This window comes from Symphalangus syndactylus, chromosome 6 (assembly GCF_028878055.3).
Source record: "Symphalangus syndactylus isolate Jambi chromosome 6, NHGRI_mSymSyn1-v2.1_pri, whole genome shotgun sequence".
Lineage (NCBI taxonomy): Eukaryota > Metazoa > Chordata > Mammalia > Primates > Hylobatidae > Symphalangus > Symphalangus syndactylus.
The window spans coordinates 119,263,177-119,279,951 of NC_072428.2; the positions used below are offsets into that span (position 1 = coordinate 119,263,177).

A 16,775-nucleotide genomic window follows, 5' to 3' on the forward strand; every position below is an offset into this window, starting at 1 on the left:
CAGCAATGCCGCAGGACTAAAAAGATCCCCCCAAAATCTCTTCAATGAGCCCCTACCTCCTCGAGTCCCGCTCCGGCCGGTCGAGCAGCCAATCGCCTCGCGGGGCGGGGTTGCGGCGAGCTGCCGTAACCAATAGCGGTGGAGGGGGCGGGGCCTGGCTCCCGGCGCGCGGCGGTGGGGTCGCCCCGGGCAAAGCGAGCTGAACCCTGAGGGGAGCCGCTGACCGGCAGCATGGAGGACCCCGCCGCGCCTGGGACCGGGGGCCCGCCCGCAAACGGCAATGGCAACGGCGGCGGCAAAGGGAAGCAGGCGGCGCCCAAGGGCCGCGAAGCGTTCCGAAGCCAGCGGCGGGAGTCAGAGGTGAGGAGCCCGGAAAGCTTCGGCTGGGGCCCGGAGACGCCCGCCGGCGGGAAGCGGCGGCTGAGATGATTCGGCCTCGGCCCCGGAGCCCTCGGCGCGCTCAATCAGCCCCGCGCAGTGGGCGCCTGCTGGGTCCTAGCGGCTGGACTCTGGGCTTTTTGGCTCCGACCAGTGTCCGCACGTCTCTTGCCGCGGGTTGGGGGCTTTCTAGCCCTCTGGCTTTCCCCCGCTGCGCGAAGATGAGCGCGGTACTGAGCGGACCAGATACTTTCCAAATATTTATCTCACTTAATCGCTGCAGCCCCCTGAAGCAGAAGTTCCGATCCCAGTTTATAGAGGGGGGAACAGGAGCGGAGAGGTTAAGTGACTGGCTTGAGGGGTGGGAGGCTGAAGCTCAGCTGCAGGAAAGCAGGATTGGCGAGTGGGGTAACCGCACTCCCCCTCCCAGGCTGCCTGCGGCGGGCCCCTGGGCCGGCCGAGGGACTTCTGCCCGTTCCCTGCCCGTCCCCTTCCCCCCGTAAGTCTTAGGCCGTTTAGGGAGCGCCTTCTGCGGACATCAGGCCCCTGCCTGTGAGGGCTGAGCGAGACGGGATTCAGGCAGGGGCAGTCCTGGAGTGGCTATCGGGAGGGAGCAGTCCCAGGATACAGACAGGAGTATGAATATTTCCATCTCTTCCTCCTGTTCTGAAAAAAGAAACCCTATCTAGGAAGATGAAAGCGTTGAATTATTATCACTTCTCTATTCCCTCATTGAGGCAGTTTCCATCGGTTGGATCTGAGCGGGGATCAGAATAGACGACAAAATGTCAGATGTGGCAGGGTCTGCAGATATCATCTGGTATAGCCCTTTCATTTTACAGACCTAAAAGAAAGAGGAGTGACTTGCCCAAGATCAGACATCTGGCACAGTTGGTGGTCAAGAACACCAGGCTTTGGAGTAGTCAGACCAGGTTTTGACTCCCAGCCCTACCATTTACTACCTGTGTGATTTTCGGCACATTAGGGAACCTCCCTGAGCTCCAGTTTCTTCATCTGTAAGATGAGAGTAACACTGCCTACCTCAGAAGGTTGTGATAAAGTCAAAATGAGATAATCGACTATAAAATATTTGGCACAGTGCAGGCACAATGCATGTAATTAGTCAGTACATAGTAACTCTTAGTATATTACTGTCGTCATCATCATCATCAAGTGGCAGAGCTGGTACTGGAAGCCAGGTCTTTGGCATCCCAGACCTTGCCTTACCATTTGAATAGCATTTCAGTTTCCAGAGTGATTTCATGTATGCTTTCCATTTTGATGTAGGTAGAGTAGGAGGAATCCATTCATTTTTTTTCAAGGTAGAAGTGGAGATGAAAAGACTGGCCCAAAGTCACCACCTTGCAGAGGCAGGGAGCTCAGACCTCCTGTCTTGCTAGACGATACCCGCCACATCATCTCCCTCCCTACCTCAGGAGGAGTCTGGTCTTTTAGGGCACCCTGTACCTCCTTCCCCCACAGAGACATTGTTCTCACTCAAATGTTTTTTTGGGGAGATGAGCCATTCATTAATTCAACAATTATTTATCGAGGACTTTCTGCCAGCCACTGTTTTAGGTGCCAGGGATATATCAGTGAACAAGATAGGGTCTTCGCCCATGGGGAGACAAATTGTGAGTAAATAAATAAAATAATTTCAGAATGATACGTTCTATGGGGGGAGTACAAGTCTCTGCCTGGGTCACCCTTCTAAAGTTGCAATCTGTTCCCCACCTGTCAAGTCTTCTTCAGGCAAAGGCTCTGAAAGTACAGTCCTTTGCTTTTGCCAGTACTTTGCAGTGTCCAGAGAATCGAAAGCTTTCCACCTGCACCACGGTTTACCTGCTGATTGTCTACAGCTGCACTCTTCATGCCTGGAAATGAACAACTGCTGTGGTCATCTCTATCTGGGCTCACTGCCTGCCAAAAGCCTGGCTAGAAAGATTAGCTGTCCTCTACCTTCTGCTGCAGCAGGACTCCTTTTACCTGCCAGTACATCCCCTATCACCACAGTACCCAGGTGCCAGATCTGCTTTTGTTCTCTCCCTCTTTTTGCTTTCCTGTGGAAGGCAGTCCTTAGAGGAGATGGGATTTTTTTCCTCTCTAGGGCTTTTAGAAAATCACTAGGAGATTATTACTGTGGCACAAGTCAAGAGAGCCTCATCGTGTATCACTGTTTATAGAAGCACTGTTGACCTACCTTCTCCCACTGGCTTAGTGTGTGAACATCCCAACCTAAAAAGGAAGCTAAAGAATAATTGTTTGCTTAATAAGAAGAGTCTTAACCTAACAAAAGGATTCACCTCAGACCTCTTTTAGCCAGATCTGGTTTATTGATCTCAAACTCCTTGACAAAGTTTTAACTGGTCTGTGGTAAAATGAGGAAAATTCGGGTCATCGAAGTGAGTTTTTCTAAAAATTTAGTTCAATATATTAAATTTAAGAATGTATACAATTTAAAACAGTGTTTTTCAAACTGCTATAGGGGGAAACCTGTTAATTGAGGCTAAAATTTTTATTTTAAGAAATAAAGCCAGCATGATGGCTCATGCCTATTATCCCAGCACTTTGGGAGACTGAGGCAGGTGATAGCTTCAGCTCAGGAATTCGAGACCAACCTGGGAAATGTAGGCAGACCCCATCTCTACAAATAAATAAAAAATAAAAATTTAGCCAGGCATGATGGTGCGCACCTGTTGTCCCAGCTGCTCAGGAGGCTGAATCACTTTAGGAGGTTGAGGCTGCAGTGAGCTGTGATCATGCCACTGCACTCCAGCCTGGGTGAGAGGAAGACCCTGTCTTTAAAAAAAAAAGAAAAGAAAGAAAATAATAGAAAATAGCAAGGCATCACATGCAGTAAAGGTAAATATTTTGTTAAACTTTTGTTCCAGTTTTTGTGTGTGTGTGTGTGCTGGGACATAATGTAAAAACAGTTTTTAATGGCTGTTCTTTATTCTGAGATTCTTTCATTTTTTGAATTTTTTGAAGTTTCTAAAGTCCTTACCTATCAGAATAAAACAGCAACAACCCTATGTCATTTGCCACTCTCCACCTTTTTCTTTTTCCCTACTGTTCCCTGTAATCCAAAAGTTTGGAAATCTTTGCTATAGTGGATTAAAACATGAGTCGCCTTGTTTTTTTTTTTGGACGGAGTCTCGCTCTGTCACCCAGGCTGGAGTGCAGTGGTGCAATCTCGGCTCACTGCAAGCTCTGCCTCCCAGGTTCACGCCATTCTCCTGCCTCAGCCTCCCGAGTAGCTGGGACTACAGGCGCCCACCACCATGCTCGGCTAATTTTTTGTATTTTTAGTGGAGATGGGGTTTCACCGTGTTAGCCAGGATGGTCTTGATCTCCTGACCTCGTGATCCGCCCGCCTCGGCCTCCCAAAGTGCTGGGATTACAGGCGTGAGCCACCGCACCCGGCCAATTTGCCTTGTTGACAGTATAAATTGGCATAATGTTTTGGGGGAGCAACTTATATACAAAGGGACTTTAAAATGTTCATAAGATTTGATTCATTAATTTTCTTTATAAAAATCTTTGCTTAGGAAATATCCTAAATATAGAAAAAAGTATAAGTCTATTACAGTTTGTTGCATATAATAAAGGAAAATTAAAAACAATTTATTCAATAAGGAACTAGTTAAGTAAACCAATAAATGTACATCCATTTATACAACCATTTAAACTAATAGTCATAATAATATGAGAAGAATGCCTTTATAATATAATATTAAAATCATAGAGTGACCACCCACATAGTGCTACCAAGTGCTAGGCTGTGTGCCTTTCCTGTATTAACTCATTTAGTCCTTAAAATAACCCTATGAAGTAAGTCCTGTTGTTATCCTCATTTTACAGATGGGAAAACTGAGCAGGTCATTTTCCAACAATTCGCTGACACCAACTGGATGTCCTACAATTCAATTCAGTTCTGACACTAACTACCTAGAATTAGCACAGACCCCCAAGTTAAGGGCTCAGTCCTACAAGGCCCTACTTTAGACACCAGCCATAGGTGGGATCGCCAGGCTATCTACACTTTAGCCTGGCCAACTACAAATTAAGCAGTTATCATGATCTTCCTTTCAGGTTCCATAATTTGCTAGAATAACTCACAGGATTCAGGAAAGCATGTACTTAGAATTATAATTTTATTATAAAGGATACGACTCAGAAACAGCTAAATGGAAGAGATGCAAAGGACAAAGTATGGGTTTGGGGTGGTGCAGAGCTTCCTTATCTTCCCCGGGCAGCACTCTCCTAGCACATCTGTTTGTTCCCCAACCCAAAAGCTGCCTGAACCTAGTTGTTTCTGGGTTTTCCTATGGTGTTTCATTACCTGGGCATAATTAAACTATTGGCCACATGACTGAACTTAATCTGTAGTACTCCTCCCCTCCCTAGATGTGGCAGTGGTGCTGAAAGTTAAACCCTCTAATCATGTTCTTGGTCTTTCCTAACATAAGTCACCTCATGAGCATAAATTCTGGTAAAGCTGACAGTGACTCATTATGAATAACTGACACTCCTATCACTCAGGAACTTCTAAGAGTTTCAGGAGCTCTGTACCAGGAAACAGGGGCAAAGAACAGTATATTTTTTATGTCACACTGAGGCACAGAGAGGTTAACTTGTCCAAGATCAAATAGTATGTGACAGAGCTGAGATTGAAAATTTTAAAAATTCATATATATTAACATACACAGGAAGGAAATATCCCAAAATGTTTGAATAAGTTAGAAGATGGGATTATATTAAAACATATTTAATAGGATTATAAATTTATACATACAACATCATGGGAAATGTAATATTTACTACGACTTGGAGTGGAGATGTTGCATTATTTGACAATCCTAAAGTTGCGGAATATTAAAGCTAAAGAACCTCTTTAAAAATAAGGAACTATAATCCACAGCATGAGACTTAATCTATATCATACAGTGGGTTGATGACAGAACTGAAGGTAGAATCCAGTTCTCTTTGTTTCTGTCTGTCTCAATTTTATATGAATCAGCTAGATGCTCCTCTGGTCTGTGCTCATGTAGATTAGATATGGACACAGACCGTAGCTTTCATATATGTTTGAGATCCTGGCCCTTTATTCAGACTTTCTGATTTTGTATAGGAATCCTCAGCCCCTCCCAACACTGAGACTCAAGTTTCGGCTTGGCGTAGGCTACCTCTGAGATGAAAGACCCAAATAGGACTCTCCTAACTGACTCCCTGATCTAACCTTGGCCTCCATGAGGGGAAGAAGATAAATAAGGGTCCAATCTTCCCTTGGCAACCCCTTTTTCTAAGTTATCCCAGTTACCAACAAAATTTTTCTGTTACAGGGCTCTGTGGACTGTCCCACTCTGGAGTTTGAGTATGGAGATGCAGACGGGCATGCAGCAGAGTTGTCAGGTATGAGGTAGATGGGTCAGTAGCTAGCGGAATAATGGCCAGGAGGAGAGGGAAGGGACCTGTGATCTACCTGGAAGCTTGTCTGTTCTCACCAAGTGGCTGTTGAACAAAGCTGTTCTCCACATTTCCTTTTTCTCTCCACCCGAGTGGTAAATATCTCTTTGTTTGTCTTCACATTTCCTTCTGTGATTCTCCTTGGCTGTGGTATTCTTCATTCTGTCATTCTATCACTCTTTCCTGCTCACTCTTCTTTATTGTCTTTGAAAATAACTGATTTGGTGCACTCTCAAATCAGTTTTCTCTCCATCTTCTCCGTATTCCTTCTTTTTCTCTTCCTGTCACCCATATCTTTGCCTGCCTCCTTCTTTCTGCCGTCCTCTTTCTATCCCGTGCCATCTCTTTTCCCTTTGTCTCCTCTACCTCCATCTTTTCCTTCTTCCTCTCGCAACTGCCCCTTATTAAAATCTCAGCAAAGTCTGAGGAAAAACTATAGTCAACTGGCCAGCTGATCGAGGCTGGACATGTCACCTGCATCCATCATAGTAGAGTTCTGCTTGGATGTTTATGAGCTGGAGTTAAGTGATTCCATTCTTCTTTCAGAGCTGGCCTGCTTGTCTCTGTCTGGATTTTTAGCTTAGGGTAAATGTGATCGCCTCACATTAAGGGCCTCCATGTTACATGTGCTACGAATGCCAGTTATTAATAAACGAGCTTTGGGTGGAGATGGTGTGAAATTTAAATATTCTGTCACATGGAAGTGATACTCTGAGGCATGCTTTTTCAGAGAAAAGAGGCAAACAATTTTAAAGAAGTTCTTGTGCATGAGCACAGAGAGTAAATTTTGTGATGAGTGACAGAGAAATAGAGAGCTAAGTTTAATAACCAACAAAGGATTATAATTCATAATAGGAATATGATATAAATATATATATATTAAAGAGAGGAGAAGAGCAACCCAACAGAGAAATGGGCAAAGAATATAAATGGGAATTTATAGAAGAAAAAGCCAAATGGTCAATAAATATATGAAAAGATATTGAACTTTATTAGTAAATGGAGAAAAGCAAATTAAAATAATAAAATATTATTTCACAATCATCAGAGTGTAAAACTTAAAAGCCTGGGGTTGGTGAGGGTGCAGAGAAATTAGTACTTTTATGCACTGCTAGACATGGGGGAGCAGAGTATAAAATTGCAAAGCATTTTGCTTGTATCTTGCAAAGTTGAAGATGTGCACATATTGTGACCCAACAAGTCTACTCCTAGATATCCACTCTAAAGAAAATTACACTTGGGCACAAGAAAATGTACAAAGATGTGTATTGCAGCCTTGTTTATCAGTGTAAAAAGTTGGAAACAACCTACAATGCTCATCAGTAGGGAAATGGATAAACTATAGCATATTAGTGCAGTAGGCTATTGAATAGCCATTAAAATAATAATTGATCTAAATCAATATATTTATTTTTTATCTTTTTATTTTTGAGACAGGGTCTGGCTCTGTTGCTTACGCTGGAGTGGCACAATCTCAGCTCAATACAGCCTTGACCTCCTAGGCTCAAGTGATCCTCCCACCCCAGCCTTTCAAGTAGCTAGGACCATAGGCATGCCCTACCATGCCCAGCTAATTTTGTGCCACGATGTCCAGCTAATTTTGTTTATCTTTTGTAGTAACAAAGTCTCACCATGTTGCCCAGGCTGGTCCTGAACTCCTGGGCTCAAGTGATCCTCCTACCTTGGCCTTCCAAAGTGCTGGGACTACAGATGTGAGCCACCACACCTGGCCTCAACATGTTTCAATATCAATAAATGCTTGGCCAGGCACGGTAGCTCATGTCTGTAATCCCAGCACTTTGGGAGGCCGAAGCGGGTGGATCACCTGTCAGGAGTTCGAGACCAGCCTGACCAACATGGTGAAACCTCGCCTCTGCTAAAAATACAAAAATTAGCTGGGCATCGTGGCATGCACCTGTAGTCCCAGCTACTTGGGAGGCTGAGACAGGAAAATTGCCTGAACCCGGGAGGCGGAGGTTGCAGATCACGCCACTGCACTCCAGCCTGGGTGAGAGAGCAAGACTCCATCTCAAAAAATAATAATAATAATAAATGCTAAAGACAAAATTGGGAGAAAGGATCAGTAACAAAGGAATTTATACAATAGGATACCGCTTGGATAAAAAAGTTTTTAAACAGAACAATATCATATGTTTACAGGCATATATGCATATAGCAAAAGTAGAAAAATAGGCATGTGAAGGATACACACCAATTTCATTGTAGTGGTTGCCTCTGGAGAAGGGAATAAGATAGACTGGGGAGCAGTCTGAAGCAAATATAACAAATGCTAACATTTGTTTGACCTGAGTAGAAGATAATACACAGGTGTCTTAAATGTACTATTCTGTACTTACCTGTATATAAAAATTCATAATCTAAAATTTAAAAATAAAAAGACCAAAACTAAAGTTCAGTACCTAAGAGCCTTGCCCACTTTTCCGATTTGGCTTGTGGTGCTTTACTCTTAAAAATATATATATTCACCTTCTCCACTAATGACTGAAGAATTTAAGATTCAGTGATGGGATTTGCTTCTGGTCACTCCTGGATTCTGGAACTTAAGACTCAAAAGCCCTGACTCCCAGACAAGGTGTTTCTCAACCATTAGACAGCTGGCTGGAACATAAGTGAATTTCTCTTGCTTTGTGAATTACCTGTGACCTAGTTAAATTTCCAGGAAGGGTCTCAGGTAGGGAGCAGAGATTTAAAGGAAATCTGTTCTATCATCTGTTGACTTCTGTATTTCAGTTCTTCATCTTCTGTAAGATGAGGGTACATATACAATGTTCTGGAGAGAGACAGAGAGAGTAGGAGAGGGCATTTTTATTTCTTTTCTTCTTTCTTTTTTTTTTTTTTTCTTTTTTAAGAGACAGAGTCTCATTCTGTTACCCCAGGCTGGAATGCAGTGACATGATCACAGCTCACTAAAGCCTCAAACTCCTAAGCTCAAACGATCCTCCACCTCAGCCTCCTAAGTAGCTAGGACTACAGTCATGTGCCACTACACCTGGCTAATGTTGAAATTTTTTGTAGAGATAGGGTCATGCTATGTTGTCCAGGCTAGTCTCAAACTCCTGGCCTCAAGCAATCCTCCTGTCTCAGCCTCCCAAAGTGCTGGGATTATAATCCTGTAGGTCTGAGCCATCACACATGGCCAGCATTTTTATTTCTTGTAAGCTTTCTGCATTTTGTATTGAGAGGCTGCTGTTAGCAAAGTTAGATTTTCCTGGGCACAGCAGCCCTTTGACAGCCATAGCTGTTCTCTAGAGTTTTTTTTGCAGCCTCTGCTTAGTGGCTGTGGGCAGGAATCTAAGCTTCTACACCCTCTGAGGAAACTTAGCAGGGAGAGAATGAACTGGCTCCAACCCTGAAGAGCCATCTAGCACTTACTTTTCAGCCCTTGCCGTGGTTTCCTGATCCAGCACAAGGATCTTTCCTCTAAGTTTCAGGAGTTGTGTTGCCCTCCTCTTCTCTTAGAGATAGGATAGTTCCTGGTTGGGTTGACAAAGCAGGAGTTGCAGCCCTGAGAAACAGGAGTGATGAGTTAAGCTCTCTGTGCTCCAGTCCTCCTCCTGGCCCTCACCAAATGTTGAAGGCTGCCTTCTCTGCTGCAGCAGCCAGCTGGCAGGAAGAGGACAGGTTTGATGGTTTAATCTCCCAGGGACACAAGTGGCTATTTTTAACTGCTCTGAAAAGGAGGAAGCTGGCTTTGGATTGAATTGGACACAGGAATGTGTTGGAAGCTTCAGCTCTTTCATGCCACCCTCTCTACTTTGGGCCCCTCCGGAATGTGACTGTTCTGTCTTTCCTGCCACAGAATTGTATAGTTACACTGAGAACCTGGAATTCACCAATAACAGGAGGTGCTTTGAAGAAGATTTCAAGACTCAAGGTAATTCCAGATCTTTACTCATAGAGACCTGCTTTTTCCTTCTATGATATACCAGCCTGATCTAGTAAAAGACTAAAACAAAGTGCGATCCTTCATGCCCTCTGTATCAGTTAGGGTTCTCTTAGAGGGATAGAACTAATATGATAAATAGATATATAAAGGGGAGTTTATTAAGTATTAACTTACACAATCACAAGGTCCCATAATAGGCTGTCTGCAAGCTGAGGAGCAAGGAGAGCCAGTCTGAGTCCCAAAACTGAAGAACTTGGAGTCCGATGTTCGAGGGCAGGAACTCTCCAGCACAGGAGAAAGATGTAGGCTGGAAGGCTAGGCCCGTCTCTCCTTTTCATGTTTTTCTGCCTGTTTTATATTTGCTGGCAGCTGATTAGATTGTGCCCACCAGATTAAGGGTGGATCTGCCTTCCCCAGCCAACTGACTCAAATGTTAGTCTCTTTTGGCAACACCCTCACAGACATACCCAGGATCAATACTTTGTATCCTTCAATCCAATCAAGTTGACACACAGTATTAACCATCACAAGTCCACCCCTTGTCAACTTGAACTCATACACATCTCCTGAGATCATACATAATCTTCAAATAAAGACAATAATAAGGGCATAATTATGCCTAACATAATACAACTATCCTTTGTACAACTGGAAACTCACCAATCCCCAACCCAAATACTATTATATAAAGTTAACAATACTTAAATGCTGATATGAAGTCAATAAATCTTATGTCACATGATAAAGGAGAAAGGAAATAAAATGAAGATATTAGTACAAGTGTATACATGCACAAACATGTTTTTAACAAAAGAAGAAGGAAATACTCATGACAATTACAGTCCTCATGTCTGCAGCTGGTCACGTGATCGTAGCTGGTATTGATGACTACCTTCTTTTACTACCCATTCTGTATTCCCTTAGCATTCAGCAAGCAGCTTGGCAGGTCATGGTTTTTTTCCTGGTGGAGTGACCCAAACCTTCATTCCTGAGGGGTCTGGGTCATTTGTAGTCCTTCCTGGATTAGGGTGTTGTAGTTTCCCATCGACCTTAGTCACAGGGCCTAGTAATATTAAGAGAGGCCCTAATGGATCTCCTGTATTCCACGCATACTCTTCCTTACCTCCGTTGTGGAGTAGTAGACTGATTTCATCTTGATAGTCTGGGTCAGTCACCCCAGCCAACACTGTAACTCGCTTCTTAGCCTGTTGACACTTTGGGGTGTCCAGGTGGCAATCTTCACTTCCAGTTTAATGGAATCATTGTTGTGTCTCCTGGTGGCAGTTTCTTCCCTCTGGAGCTAAAACCTCTAGGCCAGCAGAACGTAATATCACGGGAACAGGAAGCAAAAATTTTGCTAGATCACTAGGGGTGATGGTGAGTGGTGCCACTTCCACCCCTTGATTCCTGGACCGGTGAATCCTGACTATGGAAAAAACAGTACCATATGTTGGATGCTGATTCAGAGCATACACGGCCTTCTGGAGAACTTTGCCCCAGCCCTGCAAAGTATTGTCACCTAGTTGGCATCCTACTTGTGACTTCAAAAGGCCATTCCACCGTTCTATCAATCCAGCTGCTTCAGGATAATGGGGAACATGGTAAGACCAGTGAATTCTATGAGCATGAGCCCACTGCCACACTTCTTTAGCCATGAAGTGAGTGCCTTGGTCAGAGGCAATGCTTTGTGGAATACCATGACGGTGGATGAGGCATTCCATGAGTCTGTGGACGGTAGTCTTGGCAGAAGCATTGCTTGCAGGACAGGCAAACCCTTATCTGGAGTAAGTGTCTATTCTAGTGAGGACAAACCTCTGCCCTTTCCATGACAGAAGAGGTCCAATACAATCAACCTGCCACCAGGTAGCTGGCTGATCACCCTGAGGAATGGTGCCTTATCTAGGGCTCAGTATTGGTCTCTGCTGCTAGCAAATTGGGCACTCAGCAGTGGCTGTAGCCAGGTCAGCCTTGGTGAGTGGAAGTCCATGTTACTGAGCCCATGCATAACCTCCATCCCTGCTGCAGTGGCTACTTTGCTCGTGGGCCCATTGGACAATGACAGAGGTGCTGGGGAAAGAGGCTGATTGGTGTCCACAGAACGGGTCATCCTATCCACTTGATTATTAAACTCCTTCTCTGCTTTGGTCACCCACTGGTGAGCACTCACATGGAGTACAAATATCTTCACAGTTTTTGACCACTCAGAGAGGTCCATCCACATACTTCTTTCCCCAATTTTTTTGTCACCAATTTTCCAATCATTCTTCTTCCAAGTCCCTGACCATCCAGCCAAATCATTGGCTATAGCCCATGAATCAGTATATAATCGCACATCTTACCATTTCTCCTTCCATGCAAAGTACACAACCAGGTGCACTGCTCAAAGCTCTGCCCACTGGGAAGATTTCCCTTCACCGCTGTCCTTCAGGGATATCCTAGAAAGGGGCTGTAGTGCTGCAGCCATCCACTTTCAGGTGGTGCCTGCATATGGTGCAGAACCATCTGTAAATCAGGCCCTACACTTCTCTTCCTCTGTCAACTTATAGGGAGCTCCCCATGAGGCCGTCAGTGCAGGCTGGGGGAAAGAAGGCAGGGTGACAGGACTAGAGACCATGGGCATTTGAGCCACTTCCTCATGTAACTTACTTGTGCCTTCAAGACCTGCTTGAGCCCGATCACATATATACCACTTCCATTTGATGATGGAATGCTGCTGTGCATGACCCACTTTATGGCTTGATGGGTCAGAAAGCACTCAGTTCATGATAGGCAGTTGAGGTCGCATGGTGACTTGATGACCCATAGTCAAACGTTCAGTTTCCACTAAAGACCAGTAACAGGCCAAGAGCTGTCTCTCAAAAGTAAAGTAGTTATCTGCAGAAGATGGCAGGGCCTTGCTCCAAAATCCTAGAGGCCTCCACTGTGATTCACCTATGGGAGCCTGCCAAAGGCTCCAAACAGCATCCCCATCTGCCACTGACACCTCAAGCACCATTGGATCTGCTAGGTCATATGGCCCAAGTGGCAGAGCAGTTTGCACAACAGCCTGGGCCTGTTGCAGAGCCTTCTTCTGTTCTGGACCCCACTAAAAACTGGGTGGGGTCTAGATAAATGGGCAGGAATAACACACCCAAATGAGGAATATGTTGCCTCCAAAACCCAAATAGACCCACTAGGCATTGTTCTTCTTTTTTGGTTGTAGGAGGGGCCAAATGAAGCAACTTATCCTTCACCTAAGAAGGAATATCTCAACAGGTCCCACAGCACTGGACCCCTGGGAATTTTAATGAGGTAGAAGTTCCCTGAATTTTAATCAGATTTATTTCCCATCCTCTGGCATACAAATGTCTCACCAATAAGTCCAGTGTGTTTGCTACTTCTTGCTCATTGGATCCAATCAGCATAATGTCATCAATGTAATGGACCAGTGTGATATCTTGTGGAAGCAAAAAGCGATCAAGGTCTCTCCGAATAAGATTATGACTCAAAGCCGGAGAATAGATATACCTCTGGGGCAGAACAGTAAAGCTATATTGCTGTCCCTGCCAGCTGGAGGCAAATTGCTTCTTGTGGGCCTTATGGACAGGAATGGAGTAAAAGGCACTTGCCAAGTCAATGACCACGTACCAGGTACCAGGAGATGTGTTAATTTGCTCAAGCAATGAAACCACATCTGGTACAGCAGCTGCAATTGGAGTCACCACTTGGTTAAGCTTACTACAATCCACTGTCATTCTCCAAGATTCATCTGTCTTCTGCACAGGCCAAATGCGAGAGTTGAACAGGGATGTGGTGGGAATCACCACTCCTTTGTCTTTCAAGTCCTTGATGATGGCACTGATCTCCACAGTCCCTCCAGGGATGTGATATTGTTTTCGACTTACTATTTTTCTAGGTAGAGGCAGCTCTAATGGCTTCCATTTGTCCTTTCCCACCATAGTAACGCTCACCCTACCAGTCAGGGAGCCAATGTGGGGGTTCTGCCAGCTACTGTCTATGCCAATTATGCATTCTGGCACTGCGGAAGTGACCACAGGATGAGTCTGGGGGCCCACTGTAAGTCAGGCCTGAGCTAAAACTCCATTAGTTACCTGACCTCCATAAGCCTGTACTTTAACTGGAGGACCACAATGACATTTTGGGTCCCCTGGAATCAACGTCAGCTCAGAGCCAGTGTCCAGTAGTCCCCGAAATATCTGATCATTTCTCTTTCCCCAGTGCACAGTTACCCTAGTAAAAGGCCAGAGTTCTTCTTGGGGAAGGATGGGAGAAAAATTCACTGCATAAACTGTCGGTAATGTAGTGGGGTCCTTCCTCAAGGGAACCTGGCCTCCCCTTCATTCAAGGGGTTCTGGGTCTATTAACTGGCTCAAATCTGGAAATTGATTGAGAGGCCATGATTCTCTGTTTTTATAATTCAAATTAGTCTTTTGTCCATTCGACCTACAAGTTTTCTGCTTGTATAAAGTAGGAATGCAGTAGACTTCCTATCAGTTTCACTTCTAGAAACACTATGATTAATTAGCCAATGCCACAGCTCTACATGAGTCAGACTATTCTGATTGCTCCTTTGCCTCTGCCATCCATTATGGTAGCTACACCCACCTTGCCTTTGATGGTCGAGTGCTTCCACTTGGCCCCTGCCACCTCGGGATCTGATTATTCCCATTGTATTTAAATTTTTTTTTATTATTATTATACTTTAGGTTTTAGGGTACATGTGCACAATGTGCAGGTTTGTTACATATGTATCCATGTGCCATGTTGTTTTGCTGCACCCATTAACTTGTCATTGAGCATTAGGTATATCTCCTAATGCTGTCCTTCCCCCCTCCCCCCACCCCACAACAGTCCCCACAGTGTGATGTTCCCCTTCCTGTGTCCATGAGTTCTCATTGTTCAATTCCCACCTATGAGTGAGAACATGCAGTGTTTGGTTTTTTGTCCTTGCGATAGTTTACTGAGAATGATGTTTTCCAGTTTCATCCATGTCCCTACAAAGGACATGAACTCATCATTTTTTATGGCTGCACAGTATTCCATGGTGTATATGTGCCACATTTTCTTAATCCAGTCTATCGTTGTTGGACATTTGGGTTGGTTCCAAGTCTTTGCTATTGTGAATAGTGCCGCAATAAACATACGTGTACATGTGTCTTTATAGCAGCATGATTTATAGTCCTTTGGGTATATACCCAGTAATGGGATGGCTGGGTCAAATGGTTTTTCTAGTTCTAGATCCCTGAGGAATCACCACACTGACTTCCACAATGGTTGAACTAGTTTACAGTCCCACCAACAGTGTAAAAGTGTTCCTATTTCTCCACATCCTCTCCAGCACCTGTTGTTTCCTGACTTTTTAATGATGACCATTCTAACTGGTGTGAGATGGTATCTCACTGTGGTTTTGATTTGCATTTCTCTGATGGCCAGTGATGATGAGCATTTTTTTCATGTGTTTTTTGGCTGCATAAATGTCTTCTTTTGAGAAGTGTCTGTTCATGTCCTTTGCCCACTTTTTGATGGGGTTGTTTGTTTTTTTCTTGTAAATTTGTTTAAGTTCATTGTAGATTCTGGATATTAGCCCTTTGTCAGATAAGTATGTTGCAAAATTTTCTCCCATTCTGTAGGTTGCCTGTTCACTCTGATGGTAGTTTCTTTTGCTGTGCAGAAGCTCTTTAGTTTAATTAGATCCCATTTGTCAATTTTGGCTTTTGTTGCCATTGCTTTTGGTGTTTTAGACATGAAATCCTTGCCCACGCCTATGTCCTGAATGGTTTGACAAAATTCAACAACCCTTCATGCTAAAAACTCTCAAAAAATTAGGTATTGATGGGACGTATCTCAAAATAATAAGAGCTATCTATGACAAACCCACAGCCAATATCATACTGAATGGGCAAAAATTGGAAGCATTCCCTTTGAAAACTGGCACAAGACAGGGATGCCCTCTGTCACCACTCCTATTCAACATAGTGCTGGAAGTTCTGGCCAGAGCAGTCAAGCAGGAGAAGGAAATAAAGGGTATTCAATTAGGAAAAGAGGAAGTCAAATTGTCCCTGTTTGCAGATGACATGATTGTATATCTAGAAAACCCCATCATCTCAGCCCAAAATCTCCTTAAGCTGATTAGCAACTTCAGCAAAGTCTCAGGATACAAAATCAATGTACGGAAATCACAAGCATTCTTGTACACCAATCACAGACAAACAGAGAGCCAAATCATGAGTGAACTCCCATTCACAATTGCTTCAAAGAGAATAAAATACCTAGGAATCCAACTTACAAGGGATGTGAAGGACCTCTTCAAGGAGAACTACAAACCACTGCTCAATGAAATAAAAGAGGATACAAACAAATGGAAGAACATTCCATGCTCATGGGTTGGAAGAATCAATATCGTGAAAATGGACATACTGCCCAAGGTAATTTACAGATTCAATGCCATCCCCATCAAGCTACCAATGACTTTCTTCACAGAATTGGAAAAAACTACTTTAAAGTTCGTATGGAACCAAAAAAGAGCCCGAATTGCCAAGTCAATCCTAAGCCAAAAGAACAAAGCTGGAGGCATCACACTACCTGACTTCAAACTATACTACAAGGCTACAGTAACCAAAACAGCATGGTACTGGTACCACAACAGAGACATAGATCAATGGAACAGAACAGAGCCCTCAGAAATAATGCCGCATATCTACAACTATCTGATCTTTGACAAACCTGACAAAAACAAGCAATGGGGAAAGGATTCCCTATTTAATAAATGGTGCTGGGAAAACTGGCTAGCCATATGTAGAAAGCTGCAACTGGATCCCTTCCTTACACCTTATACAAAAATTAATTCAAGATGGATTAAAGACTGAAATGTTAGACCTAAAACCATTAAAATCCTGTATTTAAATTTTGTAGTTGAGTGACTGTGGTTCCCACCATTAGATCTGGCATAAGGAGAAAAGCAATTACAGGACTCTTCAAAGATGCAGTTGCTGCCTTCACAAATCTATTTTGTAAAGCATTGGTC

The 16,775-nt window shown here is 43.9% G+C and overlaps 1 protein-coding gene across 2 annotated transcripts in view; it reads left to right on the forward strand.

Moving 5' to 3' along the window:
• Positions 1-149: 149 nt before the first annotated feature.
• STRIP2 (striatin interacting protein 2) overlaps positions 150-16,775 on the forward strand; it is a 62,139-nt gene continuing 45,513 nt past the window's right edge. The window contains exons 1-3 of one of the 2 annotated variants that reach the window (XM_055283979.2): positions 150-360; positions 5,721-5,790; positions 9,665-9,739. In XM_055283979.2, the coding sequence (XP_055139954.1) occupies positions 232-360; positions 5,721-5,790; positions 9,665-9,739 (274 nt within the window). In that variant the 5' untranslated portion in view covers positions 150-231. The remainder of the gene's footprint in view (positions 361-5,720; positions 5,791-9,664; positions 9,740-16,775) is intronic. The other variant, XM_063641608.1, reaches the window with a different exon arrangement.